The 14,522-nt window shown below is 37.6% G+C and overlaps 1 protein-coding gene across 1 annotated transcript in view; it reads left to right on the plus strand.

Moving 5' to 3' along the window:
* The window catches only part of LOC113821361 (unhealthy ribosome biogenesis protein 2 homolog), a 14,351-nt gene extending 381 nt beyond the window's left edge, over nucleotides 1–13,970 (plus strand). Inside the window, exons 2-14 of the mRNA XM_027373838.2 lie at nucleotides 855–1,000; nucleotides 1,142–1,270; nucleotides 2,976–4,171; nucleotides 4,370–4,488; nucleotides 4,770–4,957; nucleotides 5,188–5,270; nucleotides 6,075–6,231; nucleotides 8,201–8,427; nucleotides 8,708–9,593; nucleotides 10,526–11,485; nucleotides 12,071–12,232; nucleotides 12,652–12,795; nucleotides 13,461–13,970. Of these exons, the coding sequence (XP_027229639.2) occupies nucleotides 855–1,000; nucleotides 1,142–1,270; nucleotides 2,976–4,171; nucleotides 4,370–4,488; nucleotides 4,770–4,957; nucleotides 5,188–5,270; nucleotides 6,075–6,231; nucleotides 8,201–8,427; nucleotides 8,708–9,593; nucleotides 10,526–11,485; nucleotides 12,071–12,232; nucleotides 12,652–12,795; nucleotides 13,461–13,637 (4,574 nt within the window). The 3' untranslated portion in view covers nucleotides 13,638–13,970. The remainder of the gene's footprint in view (nucleotides 1–854; nucleotides 1,001–1,141; nucleotides 1,271–2,975; nucleotides 4,172–4,369; nucleotides 4,489–4,769; nucleotides 4,958–5,187; nucleotides 5,271–6,074; nucleotides 6,232–8,200; nucleotides 8,428–8,707; nucleotides 9,594–10,525; nucleotides 11,486–12,070; nucleotides 12,233–12,651; nucleotides 12,796–13,460) is intronic.
* Nucleotides 13,971–14,522: the final 552 nt, after the last annotated feature.

The following is a 14,522-nucleotide window of genomic DNA, read 5'->3' on the forward strand; positions in this document are numbered from 1 at the left end:
TCAAAATACCCGTTGCGAGTATCCTTTTCTACATCTGATACTGGTACCAACATTATTTTAAGTTTGCGCAGGAATTGTCTTGTATGAAAAATGCTGTAGATGTCCTTCATTGAATTATTATACCGACCTTCTTGGAAATCACTTGGTCAAATACTATCGGTAATACTTTACCTCCTTGGGCATGTGTTTTTGCGTTATTTACATCTTAATTGAATTTCTTTGGGTGCTTTAGTGGGAAGCTCTGAAGTCCAATATAACAGTGGCGCAGTGTCAAGTAATCACCATACTTACTATGCTATTTGATTTGAAAAATGACTTTAAATTTTGCAATATTGCATATATTCTAGAAAGATAGGAATTTAACTTATTGCAAGGAAGGTCTGTAAAATTCATCTTACTTGAACTTAAATGGTAAAGGCTAGTTATTGTCACTTTGGTGGTTGGTGTCAGACCAGGGGAGTTGGAGTGCATGACAGTCAGACAGTATATGGCGTTCATAAATTGTTGAAACCTAAAACAATTTTCTTTTAATACATTTTCTGTGCAAAGTGCATATTAAAAAAATATATGTTAGAAACGTAATACTCACAGCAGCTATCTTGACTGTGATCCTTCACCTGTAAATAACGAATTGATGCATTTTTGTTTAACTGCCATATATTCGGAAATTTTGTTAGCCATCTTCCTCTTGTCATATATCAAAACCTGCCTATTGTAATGATCCTGATTCGTGGTTTGGTATCTTTCCTTTGTTAAGGAGAGAGAGGAAATAATTACTATTCCTCAGGAAATTCTTGTCCCAGTTTTATTTTTTTATGATGAAGTAGTTGTTTGATAAATTTGCAATATTTCAGGATTAAAGCCATACCTGTATGGTGATGAACCCCTACATGAGAGACTGCAGCTTGCCAAGAAGGCGTTCTTGGCCCCCATAGATGTGTCTCCCCTCCAGAAAGAGGATCTTGTCGTAACATGGCTCTCGGGGCTGCTCACATCGAAGGTAGGTTGTGACTATGATTGATATGATTCATGGTGATTCATCTTGGTATAAAGATTATTCTAGTATTGATTTTTAAAGATCAGTGTTATTTTGTCTGTTTTTTTTCCTTCAAAATTCTACTTTTCTGATTTATTTTTTTAGGTCTTTTCCCTGAGCCCAGAGGAGGTGGTGGAGGCCTGGGCAACAATGGAAGCTATCTTAGGGTCAAAGCGGTTGAAGGCGCTTTGCAACAGCCGGTGGTTATGCCCACTAAATGATTCCTTCATTGATGTAAGTACTTCCTTTATTTGCATTGATTCTAATTATTTGAATTTTCTCCAACCCTTCAAAAACACACCATGCATGCAAACACATTCACACATGTACACTCACGCAACCACCCTCCCATCCACCCATGCCCACACACCCACACACCCATATCTATATGTATACGTAAAGTTATTCTGTTATTATAGTAAGTTGCTAAGCTCATATTTAAACTATTACCCATGTCACACTTTGAAGAAAATAGCAATGTATTGTTAGATAGATGATATGTAAAAGGAATTGTATGCAGAATGTCAGCAAGACTAGGCTTTGTTATTCCAGTTATTTAAATCTTAAATAAATGCAAAATGTAAGAAACTGCAAAATTAGTATAGTACATTACTTATAAGATATGAATATTAAAACTTGCAATAGGGCATTTTATTGATTGTGTAAGAGTTGCAAAAAAAATTTAAGTTGGGTTAAATGCAAAAGGAAACTTCTTAAGAGGGGGAAGGTTGAAAGGGAAGGGGAGGGACAGGAAGAGGTATGAAGTAAAAGAAAGAGGGAGAGAGGAAGATGGATATGGCCAAACAAGAGAGAGAAGTAAAAGAGTAGTAAGTTATGAGATACTGATATGCAGATAAAACAGTGAACAGAGTTATGATCAGACAAGAGCATTTGTTATGATCAGACAAATATATTTTAATGCTTAGTTGCAAGAAATATTGGAAATTCTAAGCACTTTCTCAATCAAAGCATGCATGATTGTCAATGGTCAATGAATGGCTATGGTGTAATATACTCTTTTCATTCACACATCGTGACTCATAGATGTTGTTTAGTGTCGCTGTTTGTTGCAGTGAAAGGAATTGATGGAGAGGTTGAGTGTAATAGACACACTCTCTCACTCACTCACTCTCTCACACTCTTTCACACTCACACACACACACACACACACACACACACACACACACACACACACACACACACACACACACACACACACACACACACACACACACACACACACACACACACACACACACTCTCTCTCTCTCTCTCTCTCTCTCTCTCTCTCTCTCCCTCACTCTCTCTCTCTCTCTCTCTCTCTCTCTCTCCCTCTCTCTCTGTCTGTCTCGCTCTCTCCTCCTCTCTTCCTCTCTTCCTCTCTTCTTCTCTTCCTCTCTTCCTCTCTTCCTCTCATCCTCTCATCCTCTCATCCTCTCATCCTCTCTCCCTCTCTCCCTCTGTCCCTCCCTTTCCCTCTCCCTCTCCCTCTCCCTCTCCCCTCACTCCTTCCTTTCTTTCTTTCTTTCTTTTTAGTTTTCTGGCCATGTTTCTGAAGGATCAGACCCTAAAAACGAAATCAGAATTAGGAAAAAATAAGAGGTATTCATGAACTAGCCACTGCTTTTATCACAAGAATGAGCCCAGTCCAGCCTCACAACATCAAGATTTTATCTTAATGTTTGTAGCTACATGGTGAAACCTTTTGATCAGCTCTTGTATATTGCATCCCCTTCTCATCCCCATTTTTAATCATAAAAAAAATGTAGTCTGATTTTTAGATCCCATTGTGGCCTTTCCACAAAATGGCAATAAAAGGATGAGGAGCAGAAGTCATTACTCTGAAATGAAACAGAGAGAATGTAGTTTTATGTTTAAGTCCTTCTAATAAACCATTTTGATACGTCACCACTTTTCTGAACAAGGTTAAACTCCACAGACTCTGGTGAACCTTGTGAGTAGCAGCTATGAGGACGGCCCACAGCCGAGTGCCGTCAGGGTGTGTTGGGCCATCATGTCCAACCCAACCCTTGCTCCATTGATAGTACGCAACACTGCCCACTGCCTTACACTGGCACAGGGCCTTGCTAGTTGGATCCTAAAAGGCCACAAGAGCGATGAGGACATAGAGCTTGCACAGAAGGTCATCAGGGAGCTTGAGATGAGCCTTAGAAGTCAGCTAGACCACAAGTATGGGATGAACTCTGTATTGGAACACTTACTGCTCCCCATGGCCAGGTTGGCAGCAGCATTCAAAGAGGATGAAAATCAGAATGTGAAATTGCTGGTCGTCAATTACAGAATGACTGTGACAGTGAATCTCTTTGAGAATGAGCTCATGCAAGACTATAAAATGACTTTAGAAGCACTTTTTACCAAGGAAAGTGAAGCTGTTGTACCAAAAGAAATAAAGGCATTCTTTGCTGCTCTTGTTTCAGCCATAAAAGATGAACCTGTGGAAGTGGCCAGCTGTATGATATCAGATGTGTTCAGTCAGTTCATATACAAATATCAGAATCAACAAAAGCTCCATTTCCAACTTTTAGTAGTCTTATGCTACTTGATTGGAGTATCCCCATCAAAGAGCAGTGGCTCCCATGTTTTAGCAGACAGCATTGCAAAACTTAAAATCAAACCGCCAGACATAAGTCAGGCAAAGACAGAGAGAATTTTGCTAAGCTTGCTAGAAGTTGTGGAGTCGAAATCGCTGGACCTGTCTTCGAAGCTGGGCATGGACACCCTAAAGGCCTGGCTGGGCAAACTGGTGTATAAACAGTTACTTCATCCTCTAGCTTCATCTTCAGGTTTCAAATGCTTCAGCATCCTGATGGCTATTTTGCCACAGGTTGTGGCAAACATGGTAATAAAGAAGTACAACCTTCTTTTTGCAAGCACAGAGAAAGAAGAGACAAAGACACCCGACACAGACCGCTTATGCTCCAAAGAGGCCATGTACCAGGCCTTTGAAGACCTCGTCTGTGAAGTCCTAAAAGTATATGATCAGCTGAGAGATGTTCCAGGATTGGTTAATGGAATGCTGCAAGGCATCACAAACAAACAATCAGTCCTAAGCGGAAAGGCAGTAGTACCTGACTCCATAATCATTTATGAGGGAAATCTGCTTATCCCTCCCAGGTGAGTCGGTTTTGATCTTTTGCTTGTAATGTTTGAGAATGGAAATCAAATGTAATACTATCTCTGGAATAATCTTTCTAGATAGACAAAGTTATAATTTAGTAAATTTCTCCAAGCAATGGAAGACTGAAATGTATTTTATTTCATGAAACTTAATGTGCTGATCCCAAAACTAATTCGCCTCTCAACATGTTGCAGGTTTATGATGTCTTTCAATAAAGTAATCAGCAGCTTCGGTCACAATCAGATTTTGCTTGTATGGAAAAGCATACATACTTTTCTGACTGACACAAAGCCAGGCCTTGTCAACGGGTCAGGTGCGTATTGCCAGACTGGGGGACATAAACCCAAGTCATGGCATTGAATGATGATTAGAAATATTTTATTTAAAGTTGCTTTAGTTAATGACAAGATTTTATTTATTATTATAACTTTTTATTTTATTTTTTATTTTTTTATTATTTTTTATTTTTTTCAAAGTAAGTACAAGTAGATTTTATGCAGAATTGAAAACAATACAACTGACCTTTAACTCTTGCAGTGTGTTTAACATATATTGTATATCAGTGCTTTCTCAATTTCTTGGATTGTATTTCAGATAAGTTTGGAAGTAGCAGTGAGGTTCGTAGTGCAATAGTTTGGCTGTATTCCTGCATTCTGATGGCCAGTCCAATCATGCAGGCCGTAACAGTTGCAGGGTTTGCACCATCAGTTGCTGACATGATGAAGAGGAGTGCCCTTGAGGTGGTCAAGCCCTTTGTAGAGTCTATGCTGACTCTTCCTCATGTAAGATTTCCACACTGGGGAATTGGGGCTTCTTAGAGCTGTTATATCACATGCTTTTGTGTAATGTTTTTTAGATGTATTTATATTGTCTTCTTGTTTGTTTTCATGTATTGAAAAAAAAGAAAAGAAAACAGAGCCAAAAATGGCAAAATGTTCTTTGCAGATTGGAAATTTTATTAATGTTAATGATTTCCTGAGTGATGTATTGATTTATGTTTTTTCTTTTGCAGGATAATAACTTGTGCAGTAGTGTCTTAGTCCTTTGTCACTCATGGGGTGAAGTTCACACTAACCTCTTGTCTGCTGACACTGGGTAAGAACTATATCACTTTATTGATTTAATTATCAGTGTGTATATTTTAGTTTCACTAGAATAGATACAGAACATAAATTATTGTAGCTCAATAGGAACTTTTGTACAGCCTTATTTTCACTGCGTGGATACTTATTAACCCACTCATGAAAGGGTCACACGACACCATACTATAAGCTACATGTCTGGTGGTGCATGGTGTCAGCCACTCGAGGGAGAAATTAGGAGCACAGAAAACAAATTTATCCCATTCTCACTGCTCTTGGTTATAGTATTAACAAATGTCAAGGAAGGAGGCTTAAAAAGAGAATTTTAAGCTTACTTTTGAAAGCCTATTAATCTTCAGTGAGTGCAGACAAGGCCAAACAAGTGAACATGCATTCGGCACAAACAGCTTAGAGGAGGCTCGACTGTGCATGATATCATTTTGGTGTAAGTGACTGTCTAGGCATGACATGGTAGGATCTCATAAATCATGAGTGGGTTAAAGGAGTGAGTAATCAAAATGAAATAAGGTAATTTATTTAAGAAGGAATTGAAGACTGTTAACAATTGTTAGTCCTTACACTGAAAGCATGTTTTTTTTAATTGTTTATTATTATCCCTTTTGTTGAAATTGACTGATTATATGATGAATGGAAGTTAACTGTAGACCTAGATTTTTAAAATTAAATGGAAAAATTCTTAGCTTGTACACAAAGGTGAAGAATTTACTTTATATATTTTTGTTTCAATAATGTTTTTTGATTGCTTCATGTGCTAACTTCTACTCATAGTTTTGATATTTTTCTCTCTCTTCTTTAGGTACTCTGAATTTCCTGAAATGCCTCGGATTCATTCACACAAGAAAAGCAAACCAACAGATTTCTCGTACCTCTTCCCATTCATTTCAAGTGATAACTGGGCACAGATTTCTGCCAGGGTGGCCAACTTTGGAAACAAACCGACACAGCTGGCTCTGGTATGTATTTTGAATTATCGTACTTGGATGCAATTTAGACCTAAGATGTTACCAGATTTGGCAAGGATATCTAAAGACAGGATGCAACAATAGTCTATTCACTAAATTGAGATATGAAGATTAGAGACATATGAAACAAGGCTGCTCCTTGGTCAGTGAACTCTGAAGATTGTTGAAAATTTAGGTTCTATATAATTTTACAGATATTTGTGTTGGTAAATTCCTCTACATAAAGGTATACAGCTTAGATATAGATTGATTTCCATAATGAAACAAGTATAATCTGATATAGTAAGTGTAAAGTAAAAAAAAAAATCAAAGTTGTTTTTAAAGGCTTATAAAGTGAAGTAAACATGGTTATGCAGGTGTTCTCAATCAGCAAGTTTATTATGATTTCAAAATTGAATGATGCTAATTGGATGAAATCATTTCGCAAATATTTAATAACCAACAGTTTTCTTTATTCTATACAGAATTGGTATTTTTCCTTTCTTGTGCCTTTATCAGTTATTTGTGTCTGCTTACATCTAGCACTGCTGCATTGGATGTTGGTTTGGCTCCTAAGTTTACTATTTTCAGATCTAATTGGTTTCCATTGGTTACCAGATTTTGGAATATACAATATCAAGTAAACATCATTCCTAAAATGTTATATCACTGCATATATTCTTTTATTACTGAGAAAAATATTGGTAGGTTATGTAATGGCACCATAACTGAAAATACAAAACACATTAGGAAGACCAACGTCTGATCCAAAGTGCAAAAATGTGCCAGGCCTGCCCACCCTAAATAAGAAAGAATATAACAACACAGCTTAAAAACAACAATTTGTTTTACTGTGATAAGTAGTAGTAGTAGTAGTAGTAGTAGTAGTAGTAGCTGTAGCTGTAGTTGTAGTAGTATTGTAATAGTATTAATAATAGTGTAATAGTGATAGTGTAATAGTAATAGTATAATATAAATAGTGTAGTAGTAGTAGTAATGAAGGTATGCTATAGTGTTACCAAACCAATTGTGCCTGTAAATCAGTTTATTAGATGTTTGTTTAGTTAAAACTTTTATCTATAAGCATTAATATGTTCATGTTAATGCACTACAATCATAGAGTGTACTACTGTTGATGCTTATGTTATAGATAAAAGTAAAAATTAAACAAAACTTTTGATAAAAGTATTTTTGAGCAATTGGTCTGGAAGTGCATTACCCACAATGATGATCATGATAATAAAAAAAGAAATAAATGATAATGATCATGATCATCATCATCATTGATATTAAGGATAGTAGGTAAATGAACTGATTTAGTTTAAGATTTTGTTTCAATTCCATTTGTTACAATGGATATTCTTTGCTATGAGATACTGTCTGTTTTATTTTGCCTTCTAAATCTGCCCCTGTGTGCAAGGAATGGCCGGGGTTACCATTCACTGGTAGCACGCAGGATCGGACGCAGGTCAGCAAGATTGCAAGACCAGCATGTTCACCACTGCACTACACAGCACACTGATCTTGATGATGAACTAAAATAACAATTTAAATGATAATAACAATAATTATGGTGATATTAACAATAATAATGAAATTACTATTCTAGTTAATGTAATTATCATCATGGTAGTGATTATTGTAATAATAATCAATATCACTGTCATTATATTTCTTATGATTATTATTTTGTTGTTATCAGTCTTGTTATTATTCTTTTCTTATAATTCTTATTATTGTTATCATTATTATTATTATTATTATCATCGTCATATAATTATTATAATCCTTGTCATGATTATTAACAGATATTATCTAGACTTGCTGGCAAGAGATACAAAGTAGGACTACTCTTCCATAATTGACCATATGCACATACACACACACACAGGCACATGCACACGTACACACTCACACGTACACACACAAGCAAACTAGAAGAGCCAACACATGTTAACAAATTTTTATTTTCCTTGGACAGGTTCAGCTGGTCATTCAGAAACTCAGCAGAGCCGCAGCAGAACACAGTAGCAACCTGGAGAGAGAGGGACAGGGCAAAAACCAGCAGACTAAGGCGATGGAAGGGATGGCCAAGTACCTAGTCAATGCCCTGGAGACCTGGGGTGCACCAATCACCCAGATGATGACCTTTCACCTGACCTATCTCCTACCCTTCATCAGCATCGCCCACCTCCCAGCCATGGCCATGTTAGTAGTCTCTGAAGTCATATATTTTAGTGTCCCAATGGTGTGAAGATATTAGGTAGATATTCATTGGAAGTTAGAGGTTAGTAGATAGAGAGATAGATAGATGGATGAATGGATGGAAGGATGGATGGACAGACAGACAGATAGATAGATAGATAGATAGATAGATAGATAGATAGATAGATAGACAAAGAGTTACCAGGATAGAGTGGCTGTTTTCAGGCTGAATAACAGATGATTCTTGTCGTGACATGATTTTAAAAATTGATATGTTTTGCAGACATCTGGTCAGTGGCATCAGAGAAGATCAAGAAGAATGGAAAGTGTACATCAAGAGTGATCACTTTCTCGAAGCCAGCTCTCTCCACCCTCATGTGTTGTCGGAGATCTTTTCTCTCTTGATAACCCTGTCAGGTTCAGGCAAAAGAAAGCATTCAGAATCAGAGAGTGGAGAAAGTAGCACTAAGAATTACTTCACGAAATTGCTGAAGAGACTTAAAGAAGTTTCCCTAAAGATGTCGACACTGCAGTTCACAATGTTTGATACAGAGAAGTGGGAAATGCTGGTGCGGTGTAGGGGTCCGTTGGAAAAGCTCCTTAAAAGTGGGGGCTCGTCCAGATGCAATCGCATCAGCTCTAAAGAAGTTGCCACTATGGTTGATCTTATTAGTAGTTTGCCTCTTGCTCACCTCAGGGAAGGCTCACAGGCTCTGATATTGATGGCTCTCTTTGCCATCTTGGTGCAGGAAGTACACTTTGAGAGGGAAGAGAATATTTTAGCCATCTTGGATGCCATTAATATATCACTCTGTTCTGTATGCAAATTAGAAGTGTTAGGCATAATAAATGTGGACACACTTCTTTCATGGCTGGTTAAGAAGAGGCTTTCCCTTCCTGTTTTTGTTGTGCCAGAGCATGTGCTTAATTTAGCCCTGCCATACATGAAATCTGGAAGAAGGAAAAAATTCCTGTGGGAGTCTTCTAAAGATGACGAATACAAGAGATCAGTTGCATTTGACCATCTTCTGTCCACCCTTTTGAAAGTGCAAACTGTTGACTTTGACCTTAGTACCCTGGCTGAACAAATTATGAGTATGGCCGAAACAGCTTCTGATGAGGAGCCTTTCCTACACATTGCGGTGATGCTAATGTCAGCATGCTTCAAGGTAGGTAATTTCATGGGGTTTGTATAAATTTGTATTACATATCAATGAGGAATGTCATCTTTATGGAAGGTTTTTAGCTATCAACATTGTATTAAAGAGAATCTATAGAACAAAAAAAAAAAGAGAATTTATTGTATTCTCATTGCCTCTGGGATGGCTGTTATGTCATGCACAAGTTATACAATCATAATCTATCCATTCACAATCTATAGCACTTTCATCTTGCACTTTATCAGTTCTCATATGAAATGAAAACAGATATGCCAGTTGCTTGCAAATGGCACGTGTCGTCATGGGCATGGGTGCCCCAATATTTAGGCCTTTTGCTGTTTTATATGAGGAGGCATTGGAGTAATCCATTGGCAATGAGTGTAAATACTGTATTGAGGGTTAATTTTTTTTTTCTTACTGTGGGCATCAAAACGTGGTTGATGATAATCCTCAAGGCATGTTTGATGGGGAGAGTGACTTGCTGTTACACAATGTTACTTTATTACTTTTAGGGTAATGTTTCTGTTTGGTTAGTGAAGAAGTAACTTTGCTATGATTACTATAAATACCCTATTCACTAATTGGGTTCAGTTTGAATTCACAAGGAGAGGTGGTACCACTCTCCTCTAACATTAATAGGGAAGCAAGATCTGAAGAGCATCTACCCTCGGTAACTATAGATTACACACTTAACATTATTATGCAAAGTATGTAGGTAACATAAAGGTAAATGTATATAAGTTTTATATACAGAAATATGAGGCAGGCATGAGGAAAAGCAGCCATCATATTACAAAGGTTTGGAATCATACATTCATGATGTATTCACATATAAATGAAAGGAAAAAGAAACCAAACTAAAGAAGATTCATTCAGGTTGTAAATTATTTAAGGCTCGATGTATAATAAGTAATTTACTAAGTTTATAAATCTCTCAACAGAAAAGGAAGGAACCCTTCAAATCAACAGTGCATTACCTATCAGACTGGATCTTGAAAATGCACAACAACTCAGATCTGGCCACAACAACGCCAGTTACAGCAGCATGCATTCTGACAGGCCATGCTGTCACTGTAGTCACAGAAATGAGAAAATTAACAGCAAAGCAAAAAAAGAAACAGTGGGCATTGAAAAAGAAAGAGCAAGGAGAAGCAGACGAGCCGCCAGAAGAGGAAGAGCTACCGGAAGAGGAGGAGCCACCGGAAGAGGAAGAGCCAAAGGAAGAAGATCCACCGCAAGAGCCAAAAGAGGAGGGAAATCCACCAGAAGGGGTAGAGATCCAGCCACAGGAGCCTGAAAGATGGCAACAGTTACTTGGGCATTCCTTAGAACTGGCCTCCCTTTGCCTTACAAGTGGGGATGAGGAGCTGAAGGAATACGCCTTAACTTTCCTGAATGTTGCATCCAAGTATGGAGCAACACTAAAGCAGCATGTACCTAATCTTCTCTTTATTGTGTGGAAGGCTCTTTCATACCCAAAATGCATCTCTGACAACACGAGCATATTACAGGGCTCAAACATCTCTCTGGCCCCACTGTTTTCGAGTGCCACACCAGAGGAGTACGGGAACTTGCTGCAGGACCTCCTTAAAAGAACTCAGGGAGAAGATTTGATTAATGCATTCATGCTCTGGAAGATAGTCATCAACTCCAAATCCAATGACCACACCAAACGGCTCAAATCCATGGCCATGGAGAACTTAGTTTACATCCTCGTTGATCTGGTATCAGCCCACAGCACAGAAAAGGATTCTGTCAGTCCTGTCTTGGTGCCCACGTTAGAGCACCTCAAGAAAGTGGTTAGCTCCTCTGTCAAGATTGGCCCCCATATCAGAGTTCTTGGTCTGATCCCATGCACCACAATTCATCTAAGTACACTCCCTCCTGAGGAATTCAAGAAGGTAACTGAAATTATGTGGCACATAATGAAGTGTGATGTTACATTACATTCATATGAATATTTCATAATTGGTTATCGAAAAGTATGTAGTTGACATGTATATTCATAGATATTGTCATTGATTACTTATCTTGATATTTCTGTTTCGTGATTTTTTTTTCTCTCTTTCCCTCTTTCAGTCTGTTTATTGTTTTTCTGTCATATGTTTATATATATATATATATATATATATATATATATATATATATATATATATATATATATATATATATATATATATATCTTTTTCTGTATATGTTTATCCCAATATCTCTCTCTCTCTCTCTCTCTCTCTCTCTCTCTCTCTCTCTCTCTCTCTCTCTCTCTCTCTCTCTCTCTCTCTCTCTCTCTCTCTCTCTCTCTCTCTCTCTCTCTCTCTCTCTCTCTCTCTCTCTCTCTCTCTCTCTCTCTCTCTCTCTCTCTCTATCTCTCATTCTCTCTCTCTCTCAATTATTTTTAGAAAAAAAAAAATTGAAGCTCAGCCCATTTAATTCATAGCAATACTGATGATATGGTATCCTTTATTTACACAAAATTATCTTCACAGGTGTTTACTGCTACAATAGATATTCTCAACAACTTTGTGGTGCGCCAGAAAGCGCTGATGAGTGAGCGCATACCTACACTCCTGGCAGCCATCACACATCTCACCAAGTCTGTCATTGCTCAAGCCAGTCAAGAACGCAACTTAACACAAGACCAGATTGATGTAAGTCAGAGAGAGAGAGAGAGTGAGTGAGTGAGTGAGTGAGTGAGTGAGTGATTGTGTGGGCGAGTTGAGTGAATGAGCGAATGAATTAAATGAGAAAATGTAAGTGAGCAAGTGGTTGCAAGAGAAAGCATGAGAGTGTGAGTGAGAGCAAATGAGTGAGTAAGTGAGTAGAATGAGTGAATGAGCAAGCAAACAAGAGAGAGAGAGGAGGGGAGGGAGAGGGGGATGGAGGGGTGGAGGGAGTGTGCATGTGAGTGTGATTGTGTGAGGGAAGGGAGGGAGTGAGTGCGTGTGAATGTGTGTGTTCGTGTGCGTGTGTGGGTGTGGGTGCGTGCGTGTGCATGGGCGTGTGTGAGCCTTTAGTGTGCAGTGTGCAGTTGAGATAGAGTGTCACTGAAATTTTAATTTTATTTCAGATAATGGTTCATTGCATCACTTTAGTTGAGCGTGTAGTACAGGAGTTAAACCATTTCTCTGAGAAGTTAAGACGAGTTGTTCACTTCACTGTTGGGACCATCGTTAAAAGCCTTCAACAAACTACTATATATCCCGCGGTTAAGGTTTGTCTTCTATGTATGTATGTATGTATATATGTATATCTATATGTATATATTGAATCTAGTAATTATTTTGACATAGATAGCTGTCACCAACGAGCCAATTACGCAAGCTACCTGTCTCACCTGTTTACCCTTTTCCTTAGATTTTGATAATATTTTTTAGTATTTAATAATGCTCCTAGTAATGTCAGTAACAATATAGTAATTATAATGTTTATAACAAAAATAAGTATCAATATTGATAGCATTGCTAAAAGAAAAAAAGCTTTTCCCCTCTTTTTCAAGGAAAAGTGAGGTCGCAAGATCTACTAATTGACTCCTTTGTGGCAGAGCCATCTTTGTGCAAATACATTTAACCAAGCATTGCCAAAGGGAACGCACCATCTTCCTGTCGGCATTAGGTTAAATATAAACATATACACATACACATACTTAAACACATACACACACATACGCACACACGCACACACACACAAACACACAAACACACACACACACACACACACACACACACACACACACACACACACACACACACACACACACACACACACACACACACATATATATGCACACATATTTATATATAAAATGATAGCTTTCCACTTTCAGAGTGTATTGTGGATACTTATTCAGCTAACAATTTTTTTTTCCCTCCCGCACAGACCATACTGGAAAATATCATCTATTGCCTCATGGATCTTAGCGACTCCTATTGCCTGCAGCACCTGTTAGTAGCCATGCCTCCAGCCAACACAGAATTGCTGAAGCACCTCCACAGAAATTACCACTCCTTCCATCGGTTCCACCCATTCCAAAGGTCAAAGGAGAAGAGATTCTAATAGTTGTAAATGTTAGACAATAAATAAAAAATAATTGTAAAGATGTGAGCTGTTGGCTGTTGTGCAGATTATGTCTTGCAACAGTGTACATTTTAAAAAATTCTAATGTATAAATTAATTTGTACATATTTCTTCAATAATGGGAATGTAGGTATTTTAACAATGACCAACTTTGTTAGACTTTAATTTAAAAGATGATTATTTTTATGAAACTTTCATAAGCTGCCTTTTTTTTGCTGTACAGTGTTGTGATACATGGATAATACAATGTATTAGCACACATGATCCTTGACTGCTCATGTGGTGACACAAATAAACGGATATTCATAGAAACAATTTGTTTGATATTGGATTTTCCTTGTTTATTAAAAAAAAAATTGTACTGTAAATATGTGTGAATTTAACATAGATATCTGTGATTGAGTGAGTGAGAAAACGAGAGGGAGAGGGAGTGCGATGTGTGTGCGCCTGTAGACATGCTGTGTGTTTTATGTGGGTGGGGTTGTGAATGCCTGTTTTTCTATGTGTTAGTATGTATGCACATATGTATGATTTGTTTATATGTATTTGTGATGGCATGAATGTGGGTGGCGTGTATATGCATGAATGAGTATGCATTTATGTTATCAGGAGAAATGTATGTATGTGACCAAGACTAATGAATTTGGAGTGTGAAGGCCTAAGGGCAGGCCTGGAATTCAACAGAAATTCATCTGCTAAACGGAAACAAAAGACCCAACGGATGGTGATGTCACTTTGGATTTTTTTTTTAAAGGCTGTATTTTTGTTATTTTGTATGACTGCAGATGGTTTGATGTAAAATTAAAGTGTTTAAAACGTTATTGATATATTTTTACATGTTCAAATAAATCAAACATGAAAATT

Source organism: Penaeus vannamei, chromosome 1 (assembly GCF_042767895.1).
Source record: "Penaeus vannamei isolate JL-2024 chromosome 1, ASM4276789v1, whole genome shotgun sequence".
Taxonomy (NCBI): Eukaryota; Metazoa; Arthropoda; class Malacostraca; order Decapoda; family Penaeidae; genus Penaeus; species Penaeus vannamei.